Consider the following 15,068-nt stretch of genomic DNA (forward strand, 5'->3'; position numbering starts at 1 on the left):
GTCAGTAGTGTACCTTTGGTTCCTAGGGTGTTTCGGCCTTTCACACTATACACCCTCCCCAAAGGCGGTCAGCGACAGGGTGATCAATCCTACGCTTGCGTCCCATTTCCAATTAGTCATAGGAGTTGCCTTGTTGTTGATAGCCAACATCCCATGGGACTATGCATGGCAGGGGCATCCTCCTCCCTGAGTCAAGCATTGTTGACCGCATATCTCCTGGCCCTCTCACTTCGGGGCCCAGCTGGGGTCTTTCCTCTTCATCCAGAGCCACTGACTGCTGCCTTCTGCCGCCTCTGATACAGCTTTGATTGCCGAACGCTGGCTCTGGCCCTTAATTCCCAGGTCTCTAAGCAGTCTGGTTATAGATGTTGCCACAAAACCTCTGCAGCCCACCTCCACTGGTCGGACTTCTGTGTTCCAGCCATGATGCCGTGCTTCGGCAGCTAGATCAGCATAGCGCAGTTGTTTTCGCTCATAAACCTCATCTACTGAGTTTTCCCAGGGTACTGTGAGCTCAATGATGAAGACCTTATTGAGTGAACGGGACCAGAGCACCATGTCAGGTCTTAGGGTGGTGGTTGCGATCTCCGGAGGAAACACAAGTTGCCGGCCAATGTCAGCTAGCATTTTTCCAGTCGCGAGCCAAGCGCAGCTGGTCTCGCTCTAATGGTGTAGAGCCACTCTTTGGTGGTTTAGCCCCTTCGCGGACAAAGTTTGTCCGTAAGGAGTGTGATGCTGCTGTGGGTGGTAGGGAGTTGGTGGCAGCTCGCTTGTCCTCCAGGGCGGACACAAGGTTTTTAAGGACTTGGTTGTGACGCCAAGTGTAGCGTCCTTGGGTGAGGCTTGTTTTACACTCTGTGAGAATGTGCCTGAGGTTGGCTGGCATGGAACAGAGGGCACAGTCCGGATCTTCACCATACCATTGGTGAAGATTAACTGGTGTTGGAAGGACGTCATATGTTGCTCTGATTGAAAAGCTCAACCGTCTCGCTTCCATGGCCCACAGATCCTTCCAGCTGATCTTCCTCTTCTCCACACTGTCCCATCGAGTCCACTGTCCCTGTTTGGCAAGAGAGACTGCCTTGGCCCTCCTTGCAGCCTCCTCCTGATGGCATACTTCCTGCACTACCATCTTCCGCCGCTCTGGTGCAGTGGCCTTACTCCAAGCAGCATGGCTAGTTAGCCCAAGGCCTCCTCTCCCTTGCTGAACATGACCCACAATGTCAGCATGTCTGAGGGCTGCTGTTGCCTCCTGGACTGCTTTTCCTGGCCTCCATTTGCGCCCAGTTGCCAAGTTCGGCGCGTTGTTGCTCACCACTGGGTCTCGAGATTCATTCAGTGTCATCTGGAGCCTGTTTTTTGCACACTTGAATTCCTCTGTTAGACTGGTGAGGGGCAGCTTGAGGACACCATCTCCATAGAGGCCTATGGTGGTAAGGCATCGTGGAACTCCGAGCCACTTCTTTAAGTAGCCTGTGACTCCTCTTTCCATCTTCTCCACTGTTGAGATTGGAACCTCATACAGTGCTAAGGGCCACAGCACCCGGGGTAGGAGACCAAACTGCAGACACCAGGCCTTTAACTTTCCAGGTAGCTGGGTGTTGTCGATGGACTGTAGGCTACTACTGATGTCTTTGCGCAGCTGTTGCACCTGGTCTTTGTCCTTCAGGCTTGCATCATACCACCTTCCAAGGCTTTTTACCGGCTGCTAAGACACTGTTGGGATTTGGTCATCTCCGATGCAGAATTTCAGGTCAGAGAGTACTCCCTTCACAATCGAGATGCTGCGTGACTTGGATGGTTTAATCTTCATACGGGCATAGCTGATGTTCTCCTCAAGTTTTCTGAGCAGTCTCCTGGTGCATGGGACAGTGGTGGTCAATGTTGTAATGTCGTCCATGTAGGCTCTGAGTGGAGGGAGGCGGAAACCAGAGTCGACTCGCTGTCCACCAGCAACCCATTTTGAGGATCTGATGATAACCTCCATTGCCATTGTGAATGCCAACGGAGAAATGGTACATCCTGCCATTATACCTACATTCAGGCACTGCCATGAGGTGGTGAAGCAGAACTGCAGATCCTGGAAGTACGACTTCACCAGGTTTGTGATGGTGTCCGGTATGTGGAAAAATCTGAAGGCAGACCACAGGAGTTCATGGGGCACAGAGCCAAATGCATTGGCGAGGTCGAGGAAGACTTCATGGAGGTCCCTTTTCTCCACCTTGGCCATTTGGATCTGGTGCCAGATCATGCTGGAATGTTCCAAGCAGCCAGAGAACCCTGATATTCCTGCCTTCTGTACAGATGTATCGACGTACGCATTCCTTTGCAGGTACTCGGCCATCCTCTGGGCAATGACCCTAAAGAAGATTTTACCCTCGACATTCAGTAAGGAGATTGGGCGGAATTGGCTGATGTTCACTGCATCCTTCTCCTTAGGGATCAGGACCCCGCCTGCCCTACGCCACACTTTGGGTATTATCTTCTTCTGCCAAGCTGTTCTCATAAGCCTCCAGAGGAACCTCAGGACGTCTGGTGCGTTCTTATACACTTTGTACGGGACTCCATTTGGCCCCGGGGCTGATGCTGTTCTTGCCCGTCGAACTGTGTTTTCCACCTCTTTCCATGTCGGAGGGCTGATCTCAATATGATGTTCCGGGGGTTCAATGGGTGGGATATCTGATGGGATGGCCAGATGTTCATGTCGCTTTGAGTCAAAGTTTGTTGTTCTCAGGTGCTCCTCTAGGTCTTTCTTTGTTGTTTTTAGAGCTCCACTTTTTTCCTTTGTGAAGAGACTTTTAAGGAACTTGAAGGGATCTTTGTAGAATCGAGTTCTAGTTTGTTCTTTCTTCCTTCTGCATTTCCGTAGGCTCTCTGCTCTACGGAGGGAAGCCAACCGGGTTTTGATGTCAGCCTGAAGTGCCTCTATGCCCTCCTTTTACACTTCCGAGGCCTTCTTCCACTGTTTCTTAAGCTGCCGCCTTTCTTGAACGAGGCGCTTGATTTCTTGTTGCCTCCTGGAAACTGGTGAGGTTGGAACCTTTCTCCCGCCTTTTGCCTCTTCCACTCCAAATCTTTCTGTCCCGTACTCATAGATGATGTCCCCCATCCTCTCCAACTTCTTCTCCACTGTGCCTCGAAGTCTCTCGAGGGTCAAGGTAAGGTCAGTATTCACTGTTTCCCACAACTTCTTGTCACTGGCGCCAGGCCACTTCACATACGGTCTGTGCCCTGGTAGTCTCCTCTCGACTGCAGGTCTGGGAGGCTGGGTGAGTTCCACTCCTGTTGTTGGTTCCACCTCAGTTGCTACTTCGGTGCTTGAGTTTACGTCCTCCATGACAGTGGTACTGATGCACTGCAAACTATGGTTTGCGTCCAGTTGCTGTGCTTCATTCGACTGATTTGATCGCTTTCGCAGAAAGTAATCAATGCGAGTTCTGTCTCTCTTTACCCAAACACCCCTTCTTCCCCTGGTGGATCCTCAGCCCATGGTGTGATGTAACTTTCCTCCAACCACAGAAGCATACCTGCATCTGTTTGTGGCCCACTGTTGCAGCAGAACTTCTGACAGTTGCTGTGGTGTTCTCTTGTGCTGTGCTCTCATTACTCGTAGTCGTTTCCAGTCCAGTCGTTACCATGTTGTCAGCCAATGAAATACATCCACAGGTACACCTCCAATTGACTCAGATTATGTCAATTAGCCTATCAGAAGCTTCTAAAGCGATGATATCATTTTCTGGAATTTTCCAAGCTGTTTGAAGGCAGTCAACTTAGTGTATGTAAACTTCTTACCCATTTGGAATTGTGATACAGTTACTTATGAGATAATTAATCTGTCTGTAAACAATGGTTGGGAAAAAATTATTGTGTCATGCACAAAGTAGATGCCAAAACTATAGTTTGTTAACAAGAAATTTGTGGAGTGGTTGAAAATTGAGTTTTTTATCACTCCACCCTAAGTGTATGTATACTTACGACTTCAACTGTGTGTGTGTGTGTGTGTGTGTGTGTGTGTGTGTGTGTGTGTGTGTGCACAATGCTGTCATCAAGGCAAAGGGTGGCTACTTTGAAGAAGTTCAAATGGAATATATATTTTGATTTGTTTAATACTTTTTGGGTAACTAAATGATTCCATATATCTTCTTTCATAGTTTTGATGTCTTCACTATTATTCTACAATGCAGAAAATAGTTTTAAAAAATACTTCAATGAGTAGGTGTGTCCAAATTTTTGACTGGTAGTGTGTGTGTGTGTGTGTGTGTGTATATATCTTTTTTTCTTTTCTTTTTTTAACCACCCTTGACCCGCATTGAATTGGCTTGTATGTTTGACACCCCTGATATAGAGAATTTGGGTGCCTTTTGGGACGTAGCTCCTTTGTGACAATAAGAGTATGTCATGAAGTATGTACTTATTTGATTCATGAATGTTTTATGTGTGGCTCAAATACAAAGATGCTCTGATAAGCAGGAACTTGGGTGCGAAATAGGAAGTCCTCGAAGTTACATGATGCCTGTGACGCAACATTTTCTCGGGTTCACTCACCTTTCTCTCTCCCTCTTTTTTTCTCTGTCTCGTTCTCTCTTTTTCTCTCACCGATAGATGCATAGAGTTGAAGAAGGACAACCTGACTGCTCTGATGGCTCTGGCTGTCAGTTTCACCAACGAATCGCTGCACAGGCAGGCCTGTGAGACCCTTCGCGATTGGCTGAGGCACAACCCCACATACCGGCCAGTCCTGGAGCAGAGTGAACGGGAGCGAGAGAAGGACAGAGGGACCGGAGAGAGGGAGAGATTTGGCTCACTGCTGCCCGAGTGAGTGGACCTATTTCATTGCGTACAAATGTGGTGTGTGTGTATATTCAGCATATACTTAACTGCTAATCAATATAACACAATATGAATATGAAGCATGGCGGTGGAAACATCATGCTTTGGGGCTGTATTTCTGCAAAGGGACCAGGACGACTGATCCGAGTAAAGGAAAGAATGAATGGGGCCATGTATCGTGATATTTTGAGTGAAAACCTCCTTCCATCAGCAAGGGCATTGAAGATGAAACACGGCTTGGTCTTTCAGCATGACAATGATCCCAAACACACCGCCCGGGCAACGAAGGAGTGGCTTTGTAAGAAGCATTTCAAGGTCCTGGAGTGGCCTAGCCAGTCTCCAGATCTCAACCCCATAGAAAATCTTTGGAGGGAGTTGAAAGTCCGTGTTGCCCAGCAACAGCCCCAAAACATCACTGCTCTAGAGGAGATCTGCATGGAGGAATGGGCCAAAATACCAGCAACAGTGTGTGAAAACCTTGTGAAGACTTACAGAAAACGTTTGTCCTCTGTCATTGCCAACAAAGGGTATATAACAAAGTAACGAAACTTTTGTTATTGACCAAATACTTATTTTCCACCATAATTTGCAAATAAATTCATTAAAAATCCTACAATGTGATTTTCTAGATTTTTTTTCTCATTTTGCCTGTCATAGTTGAAGTGTACCTATGATGAAAATTACAGGCCTCTCATCTTTTTAAGTGGGAGAACTTGCACAATTGGTGGCTGACTAAATACTTTTTTGCCCCACTGTATGTCACGAAAACATGGATTCTATCTGTTGGCTTAAAATATCACAATTGTTAAATCATCTCCCTCCTTCTTTTTTCCCATCTCTGTGCCTTCCTCCCCCACTCTCAGATCTTTGTTTACCGAGGTGCAGTCCCTGTTCCTCAGTGCGGCGAACTCTGAACCCGCCTGCGTCGACCCCCAACTACAGTGTGGCCTGGGAGTCCTCTTCAATCTGAGCGGGGAGTATGACAAGGCCGTGGACTGTTTCACCGCAGCCCTCTCCGTCACACCACAGGTACGCTATCGGGTTCTCCACTTCACCGCGGCCCTCTCTCACACCACAGGTACACTAGTAGGTTATCCACAATCTGTGGTTCATGTGTGTTTGGAGAATAAACACACTTGATTATAATTTGCTTAATTTGATTTAAACAGCATAAAGTTGATAAATTCCAATGTGTTCGACTACATGCATCCTTCCTTGCTTGCTTCCTTGAAGTAATTTCTGATCTGTATGCTAAATGGTTACTTGAAAGCAATTGTGTCCATCTCATTGTAAAAAATATTGTGATCAACCTTTTTTTATTTATTTTGAAACAGTGGGTCACAGGTACAAAAACGATAAAAGAAATGCATACATAGATAACCCAACCCAGTGGTCCTAGGATGAGCTTCTTATGCTGTGCTCTCTCTTTGATCTTGTAGAAGTCCTGCTGAAAACGGTTTGAGGCTGCCCTGCAACAATAGTGCACCAATACTGTTCCAGATCTGTACAGGTTGACATAACCTTTGTCAGTGTCAGGGTCTTCATTGTCCATTATTCTTAGTTTCCACCCTTTGCTCGTACCCTCTTTCTTAACAGAAGGGTAACTGTGCCATGCAAAGTATGTGAGGAAAAAGAAGTGTATGATCCCCGGTTTGTACGAGTCAGCAAATAGTGTCTCTGGATTGTCCTTAAGGAGCTTCTGTTTGTACTGTTTCTGTTTCATGTTTAATTTTCGGGGGGGGTACTGTTTTATGATGGCCACTGCACAGGGGTGGGGGGAGCTGTGATGGTCTGCTGTCATTGTTGGCTTTCACACCTTTCATTTCACACCACAGTGTGCAAATGCTGTTGCAGCCGGACGTCTGTCCTGAGTCTGTATAGTAATATATCTAGAGATTACTATAATGTATTTTACTTCTTGGCTTTAGAAGTAGCTTCAGACTGAACATCTACTCACTCAGTTTGCAGGTTGGGTGGTGTTTTCAGGTTTCTCCGGAGGTTCTTATGCTGATTGTTGGTTTGCTAGAAAGTTTGCTGGATAATTCTTGGCAGTAAGTCATTTTGTCCAAAATCAAGGTTGTAAGTTAGAATTTTTCAATTTGGTGTTTAGGTAATGCAGAGGGTAGTTTTCTGTATAAGTCTATGTGGAAAAACTTCAAATGTATCCAACACTAATTCAGGAGCTCATGACCTCTCTGTCTCCCTCTCTCTCAGGACTATCTGCTGTGGAATAAACTGGGCGCCACGCTGGCCAATGGAAGCCGCTCGGAGGAGGCTGTTGCCGCCTATAGGAGGGCTCTTGAACTGCAGCCAGGCTTCATCCGCAGTCGGTACAACCTGGGAATCAGCTGTGTCAACCTAGGAGCCCACAGGTGAGATGGAGAGCCTTTTGTGGCCAGAGATGCACCGTTTTGTAAAAAAACAAATCACTATTTTTAAAATATTTGATCAAAACCACTTAACACTGTACTTTCTTATGTTCGTCGAAGTTAAGTTGTAGATTCAGGTCATACCAGGAGTAGAAATGGACTTTATATAATGTATTGACTTTGTTCACAATATAATTATTTTTGCCTTATTAAAAATCTATTGAATGCACCAGAATGACAATTTCAATTTGACCCCTATTCTCTTCCTGGTTTACAGAGAGGCCGTGGAGCACTTCCTGGAAGCCCTGTCCCTGCAGCGCCAGGCGTCGGGGGAGGGCGAGAAGGTCAGTGCCAGCCGGGGCCCGGGGAGCACCGCAGCCACCATGATGTCCGACAACATCTGGTCCACCCTGCGCATGGCCTTAAGCATGATGGGAGAGAGCTCGCTAGATGTGGCGGCCGACCGGCGAGACCTCGACACGCTGCTCTCCTACTTCTGTCAGGCGGGGGGGGAATGAAGGAGAGAGTTGATAGTGTGTGTGTGCGCGCACTTAGGGGAGGAAGGTGTCTGGGAGAGGTAGAGAGACAAAAGGAAGAAAGAGAGAGGTCCTGCCCACAAACAACCCATTAACCCTATTGGCACTTCATATAAACCTGAAATGATTGGATAAGTATAAACAACATGGAAGTAGCTCCTTTCGTAGCATTTCTGCCATCTTATAACTACCAGGGTTGGGATAAGTTTACTTCCTGAATTGAAATGGAACGGACTCCAACCCTGATACCTATCCAATCCTTTCAGGAAGAGAGGGATGATGAACTGTGACAAGGGGAGAGTAGGCTGAAAGGGAGGAGAGGTGAGAAGGACATTTGATGTGTCTTTCTGTAACCAAGGGAAATGCTCAGTGTACACCAGGTGTATTGAATACATACTATTTCCTCCCCTGATCACTCTGACATCACCTGGTTGCCAGTTGGTTCCTACTTTTGTCATTATCATGTTTGGCACAAAGCAGAAACAGACTGGCACCCAGACTATTTCACCGATGTCTGGTTTGTTCCCCTCTGTCCTCAGCAACTGGCGCAGGGATGTTCTTGTTGTGCCCCTCATAATCAGAGGCATCGTCATGCCTGTTGAAACTGAGGAGCCACTTGACTCCCTTAGTTTCATTCAGCCCTATGATCCATTGGATACTAGTGAAAAGTTTGCACCTTAGGTTTTCCAGAGGGAATTAAACAGACATGGTAGAGCAAAATATCAAGTTGAGATGAGTGTTCCTGTAATGTATAGAGAAGATAGGATCATGTTTATTTGGAGGACCTTTGTTTTTTGTGTTTTATTCCCCCTTGAAAATAAGATGTTCAAACGTTGTAAAGCTGGCTTACTGGTTCCGAAATCAATTGTTGAAGGTTAAAAAAAAGAGATCATTACAGTAATATAGATATCTGGCTTTGGAGCAGGGATGCTGAACGCCAGTCCTTGAGGGCCACAGTGTCTTTAGTCCCCCCCCCCCCCCCCTCAATCAATGAAGTACTTGAGAGAAATTAAAGACTGCTGACATGAGTTGTTCACACCCAATGGAAGCGAACGGGGAGGGACCTACCTGAATTTGTCTGACAAGAAGCGCTTGTTTTCATTTTCTGTTGCTACAGTGTGCAATAATGAATGACTCAGCTTTGGACAGAGGATGACATCAGTGTAAAGGGGATGGTATACTGAAAGAGGTGTCTTTGGACTTCTTCTCTCCCTCAACCCTTATTTCTTCAAACAAATGCCCTTGTTGTAAAATAATTAGCTTAATTGTAAAATAATGCTTTTTTGCCATATTGTCTGTACTATAATTATTGTACTGTTTTCAAAATAGTTAACCATACTGTAATGATGATTAATGTGATATTCAGCAATAAAGCTCTTGACTCATTGATTAGGTCTACTTTTCATGTTTGAAAGGGCAGTAATTTCCCATATTTGTATTTTCCTTGGCCAGTTGCAGACCCAAATAGACCAAAATGACCCAGGATTAGGCTGCTTTTACAGCACGAAAAAACAAATGGTCAATGCAGTTTGTTAATTCAGCCAAGAGTATCTCCTACAGGGAATACTTTGTTTTGCACGTATCCAGCTCTTTCTATGAATAGTAAGTAGCATACAACAAGTGGACAAGTACTTGTAAGTACAAGGGGGTTTGGGCAGGGCATGAACATTCACATATGTATTCACAAGGTAAGTATTTGGCTTTCAAATACTTTTGTATATACAGTGTATGTGGACACCCTTTCAAAGTAGTGGATTTGGCTATTTAAGCCACACTTGTTGCTGACGGGTGAAAAACCTGCGCGCACAGCCATGCAATCTCCATATACAAATATTGGTAGTAGAATAGCCTTACTGAAGAGCTCAGTGACATTCAATTTGGCACTGTCATAGGATGCCACCTTTCCAACAAGTCAGTTTGTCAAGTTTCTGCCCTGCTCAGCTGTACGTGCTGTTATTGTGAAGTGGAAATGTCTAGGAGCAACAACGTCTCAGCCAGGAGGTGGTAGGCTACACAAGCTCAGAACGGGACTGCTGAAGCGCGCGTCTCTCCTGGGTTGCAACACTCACTACTGTGTTCCAAACGGCCTCTGGAAGCAAGGTCAGCAAAATAACTTCGTCGGGAGCTTCATGAAATGGGTTTCCATGGCTGAGCAGCCACACACAAGCCTAAGATCACTATGTGCAAGGCCAAGCGTCGGCTGGAGTGGCGTAAAACTCCCCGCCATTGGACTCTGGAGCAATGGAAACGCGTTCTCTGGAGTGATTAATCACGCTTCACCATCTGGCAGTCAGTCGGATGAATCTGGGTTTGATGGATGCCAAGAGAAAGCTACTTGCCTCAAAGCATAGTGCCCACTGTAAAGTTTGGTGTCGGAGGAACAATGGTCTGAAGCTGTTTTTCATGGTTTTGGGCTAGGACCCTTAGTGAAAGGAAATCTTAACGCTACAGCATACAATGTGCTTACAACTTTGTGGCAACAGTTTGGGGAAGGGCCTTTCCTGTTTCAGCATGACAATGCCCTCGTGGAAAAAGCGAGGTCCAAACAGAAATGGTTTGTTGAGATCGGTGTGGAATAACTTATCTGGCCTGCACAGAGCCCTGACCTCAACCCCATCGAACACCTTTGGGATGAATTGGAATGCCGACTGCCAGCCAGGCTTAATTGCCTAACATCACTAATGCTCTTGTGGCTGAATGGAGTCCCTGCAGCAATGTTCCAACATCTAGTGGAAAGCCTTCCTAGAAGAGTGGAGGCTGTTATAGCAACAAAGGGGGACCAACTCCATATTAATGTCCATGATTTTGGAATGAGATGTTCAACGAGCAGGTGTCCACATACTTTTGGTCATGTAGTGTATGTTGCATTGCCCAACATTGGCAATTATCAAACAAAAGTTCAAATGTATGCCTACGATTTCTATCTGCCAATGAAAATCATCATAGCTGTTCTCTTGAATCAGACTTCCAGTTCCCCTTGTCAAGTGAAGTCATACAGTTGGGGCAAATAATATTTCAATTTAGGTAGGGGAGGAAATATAATCGGGATTTTTTGTGTTTTGTTTTTATTATCATGAGTTGAATTCCAAGTTACTTCTTGAATTAGACCTCAGACCTGGTGTTTACCCTTGACTATGTAGTCATAAGAGTTTTCATAGCTGCCCTGTGACATCTACTTGTCTACTTTTCCCCCTTTGACCCAAACGTGAACACTTGCCTTTCACCTTCCATTAACAACCCCAATTCATTTGTACCAAATTCAAACTCTCACCCCTCCCTTGTAGTTTTTGTTGTTTCTTTGTACAAACCCCAGGAAGATACAGTATGCATAAGCAAATCGTTTTCGCTGATTCAACTTGCATTTAGATTAAAGCAAATCCTTTTAGAAAAATAGGAAAGACGACCTGCGCCAGAGTTGTGTAGTTTGTAGGGGAGAAAGGGAGTGGGAGAATGGGTGTAGTTCTGTGTTTTGCTTCTTCCCATTCATTTCTTGTCTTCCTCTTTCATCCCTCTTCCCCACCTTTTTCTGCTCGTCCTTTACAGTCACAACCTCAACATCTGTTAGTCCCACTTTGTGTTGTTATGGACAACTTGGTGTCCACGTCTGCCATTGCTACATCTTCCTTCCTTCCTGGTCAGATCTCAGTGGAGTCTGTAGAATTGTGGGTAGGTTCAGATTTCCAGCAAGCTAATGCTGCTGTGGAGGTAAGAGAGATACACCAGGGATATAGGAGATAAAACAGGACAATAAAATATGGACATTTTACACATCATATCGATCAGGAATAAATCCAGCATATGCCCAAACAAACTATTTAAGGTCTTTACATGTACTACACTGAGTGTACTGAACATTAGAAACACCTGCTCGTTCCATGACATAGACTGACCAGGTGATTCCAGGCGAATGCTCTGATCTCTTATTGATGTCACTTGTTAAATCCACTTCAATCAGTGTAGATGAAGTGGAAGAGACGGGTTAAAGAAGGATTTTGAGACATGGAATTTGTATGTGTGCCATTCAGTAGGTGAATGGGCAAGACAAAAGATTTAAGTACCTTTGAACTGGGTATGGTATATAACGGGGAGCCAGGCGCACCGGTTTGTGTCAAGAACTGCAAAACTGCTGTGTTTTTCATGCTCAACAGTTTCCTGTGTGTATGAAGTATGGTCCACCCCCCAAAGGACATCCAGCCAACTTCACACAACTGTGGGAAGTATTGGAGTCAACATGGGCCAGACTCCCTGTGGAACGCTTTCGCCGCCTTGTATAGTCCATGCCCCAAGGAATTGAGGCTGTTCTGAGGGAAAGGGGGGGGGGGGGGTGTTCTTAATGTTTGGTATATTATGCCATTGCACATTTTCACTTGACACATTAGGTAATTCTAGTGTGTCATTGGCCTAAAGTATAGTACACTATAGAACCTTTATCAGAGTTCACATTAGTCCTTGGGCATCCCCAGTGACGATTTTAGCATGTAAATCTTGGTGGGCCCTCCAAAAAAACAAGTGGAACTTGGGTTGCAAAGGGTCTTGAACTTTCCCGGAAATTTTCAGGAAATTTCCATGGGGGACGTTAAGCCCAGGAATTTTGCTTAAATTCATCAAAAAAGTTAGCTTATAACTGAACCTTTTTTGTTGGATACACATAAGGCAATTCTAGGTCTTGTGGCATATTTTGGTTAAACTATCCCCAATTCAATGGAATTGCAACCCTCTGCATGCACAGTGCATTCTTCTATCACGTGTACAGCTGATTCTCAAGATATCGCACACTAATGAGATGCTATTGAGCTCACACTTCTACACTGTCTGAGTCAAGGATTACATGCTTTCTGGTAAGTTTTGATTACAATACTGTGGGGGTGAATACATTTTATATGACATATATACTTTTTTGTTAACTAGTAAATAGTAGCATTCAGCAAAGTGTGTTTAAATCATTTCTAACTTGTTAACAATTTCTGCTAGTTCGTTTTGGCTACCTTGTGGGTTTTAGCTTGCTTGTGCCTGCTAACTGAGGAGAGTTAATTCACCTGTTTCCATAATTATTTCATTTTTAAACAACTCCTTTGTAAGATAAATGTTTTAACTAACTGCTTAACTATTTATCTGTACATGGAATTGTATTTGGGTTGTTTTTCATTAATTTTTCTAATCTTTACAGGAAAATGCCACGTGTGGAGACATTTCACTGCAGCTAATGTAGAAGGAAAAGCTGTGCACATTTGCAAATACTGTGCCAAATCATATGTGAAGAATGTAACAACGATGTAGAATCATCTGGCCAAGTGCATAAAGTTCCCTCAGAAACCTCTGACAAACCCCAAGCAACCTCTGACAAAATCCCTATACTTCTATTCAAGGTGAAAATGATGAATTGGACACCTTATCAATAGCAACAGCTCATAGTCCTCCTGGAATTAGAAGTTTTTTTGACTGGAGGAACGTAGTCAGAGAAATGCTGATGAATATCTTGCTCAAGCTGTGTATGCAACTGGTTCACCTCTGATGCTCACAGGCAATGTGTATTGGAAGAGATTTCTGTATGTTCTTTGCCCAGCATACACCCCTCCAACTAGACATGCTTTATCTACTCATTTGCTGGATGGATGCAAAGTTCAACAGAGTTCAAGTGAAGGTCAAGCAAATCATAGAGAAAGCAGACTGTATTGCAATCATCTCTGATGGGTGATTGAATGTTCGTAGGCAAGGAATAATTAACTACATCATCTCTAACCTTCAACCAGTATTCTACAAGAGCACAGACACAAGGGACAATAGACACACCGGTCTATACATTGCAGATGAGCTGAAGGCAGTCATCAATGACCTTGGACCACAGAAGGTATTTGCACTGGTGACAGACAATGCTGCGAACATGAAGGCTGCTTGGTCTAAAGTGGCGGAGATCTACCCTCACAGCACACCCATTGGCTGTGTTGCTCATGCATTGAATCTGCTTCTCAAGGATATCATGGCACTGAAAACAATGGATACACCCTACAAGAGAGCCAATGAAATTGTAAGGTATGTGAAGGGTCATCAAGTTATATCAGCAATCTACCTCACCAAGCAAAGTGAGAAGAATACGAACACCACATGGAAGCTGCCCAGCAACACCCGTTGGGGTGGTGGTGTCATCATATTTGACAGTCTCCTGGAGGGTACAGGTCGAAAAGCATTAAACATTTATGGCTATTTAGCTAGCTAGCTTGCACTTGCTAGCTAATTTGTCCTATTTAGCTAGCTTGCTGGTGTTAGCTAATTTGTCCTGGGATATAAACATTGAGTTGTTATTTTACCTGAAATGCACAAGGTCCTCTAGTCCGACAATTAATCCACACATAAAACGGTCAACCAAATCGTTTCTAGTCATCTCTCCTCCTTCCAGGCTTTTTCTTCTCTTGACTTTATATTGCGATTGGCAACTTTCATAAATTAGGTGCATTACCGCCACTGACCTCGTTTGTCTTTCAATCACCCACGTGGGTATAACCAATGAGGAGATGGCACGTGGGTACCTGCTTCTATAAAGAGGCAAGACTTGCAGCGCGAACTGCGTCACAAATAGAACTGACTTCTATTTTAGCACTTGGCAACGTAGACACTCGTTGGCGCGCGCGAGCGAGCGAGCAGTGTGGGTGCAATAATTGAATAATATAGATCTCTACATTTATTTTGCAACACTCGCGCACAAGACGTGAGCGGTGTCGTCAGCCTGTGAGCTATGTTGTTGATGTAAATTGAGAAGAGTGTGGGGCCTAGGTTTGAACCTTGGGGTACTCCCCTTTGCAACTGATAAAACAATTATTTATTGGGGAAAAGAAGAGCATTATTTGTGTGAGCTTCTTTTTTTATGGCAGGTATATTCACACTGACACTTAATATTAGCTTGATGGCGATTTGTTTTACAAATCTATATGGTGCAATGTTATTTGTAATAGTATAAAAATATACTTTAGGCCTGCCACCTGCGTGGTGCAAAGGACTGTTTTATTTGCACCTAGTAAGAATGTTTCATTTTGTGAGAACCCGGTTCATGTGAACATATACAAGTTTAAAATTGTTCTTATAGTCACTGTGATAGTAAATGTCAATTTCTATTTTTTATATTAATGCCAGGGGAATCTGTAATATTTTGAAAAGGAAATTTTTATTTTTGTATTGTAAGGATAAGAGTGCAGACTTTTATTTAATTTAAGAAACTCATGCCTGTTCCCCAGATACTGCGTTTTGGAAGTGTCAATGGGGGAATGATATTTGGCTTTCATTTGGTACCAATCGGTTAGCAGTTATTTTAAAAGTAAATTTTAAGGGTTATATACTGAGT

General features: G+C 44.4%; 1 protein-coding gene across 9 annotated transcripts in view; it reads left to right on the top strand.

Annotated features, from left to right (window-relative positions):
- LOC135522433 (peroxisomal targeting signal 1 receptor-like) overlaps nucleotides 1-9,124 on the top strand; it is a 28,897-nt gene extending 19,773 nt beyond the window's left edge. For all 9 annotated transcript variants that reach the window (XM_064948680.1, XM_064948676.1, XM_064948678.1 and 6 more), the window contains 4 exons: nucleotides 4,603-4,815; nucleotides 5,694-5,859; nucleotides 7,045-7,202; nucleotides 7,477-9,124. In XM_064948680.1, coding sequence (XP_064804752.1) covers nucleotides 4,603-4,815; nucleotides 5,694-5,859; nucleotides 7,045-7,202; nucleotides 7,477-7,717 — 778 coding nt within the window. In that variant the 3' untranslated portion in view covers nucleotides 7,718-9,124. The remainder of the gene's footprint in view (nucleotides 1-4,602; nucleotides 4,816-5,693; nucleotides 5,860-7,044; nucleotides 7,203-7,476) is intronic.
- The last annotated feature ends 5,944 nt before the right edge of the window (nucleotides 9,125-15,068 follow it).

This window comes from Oncorhynchus masou, chromosome 30 (genome assembly GCF_036934945.1).
Source record: "Oncorhynchus masou masou isolate Uvic2021 chromosome 30, UVic_Omas_1.1, whole genome shotgun sequence".
NCBI lineage: Eukaryota > Metazoa > Chordata > Actinopteri > Salmoniformes > Salmonidae > Oncorhynchus > Oncorhynchus masou.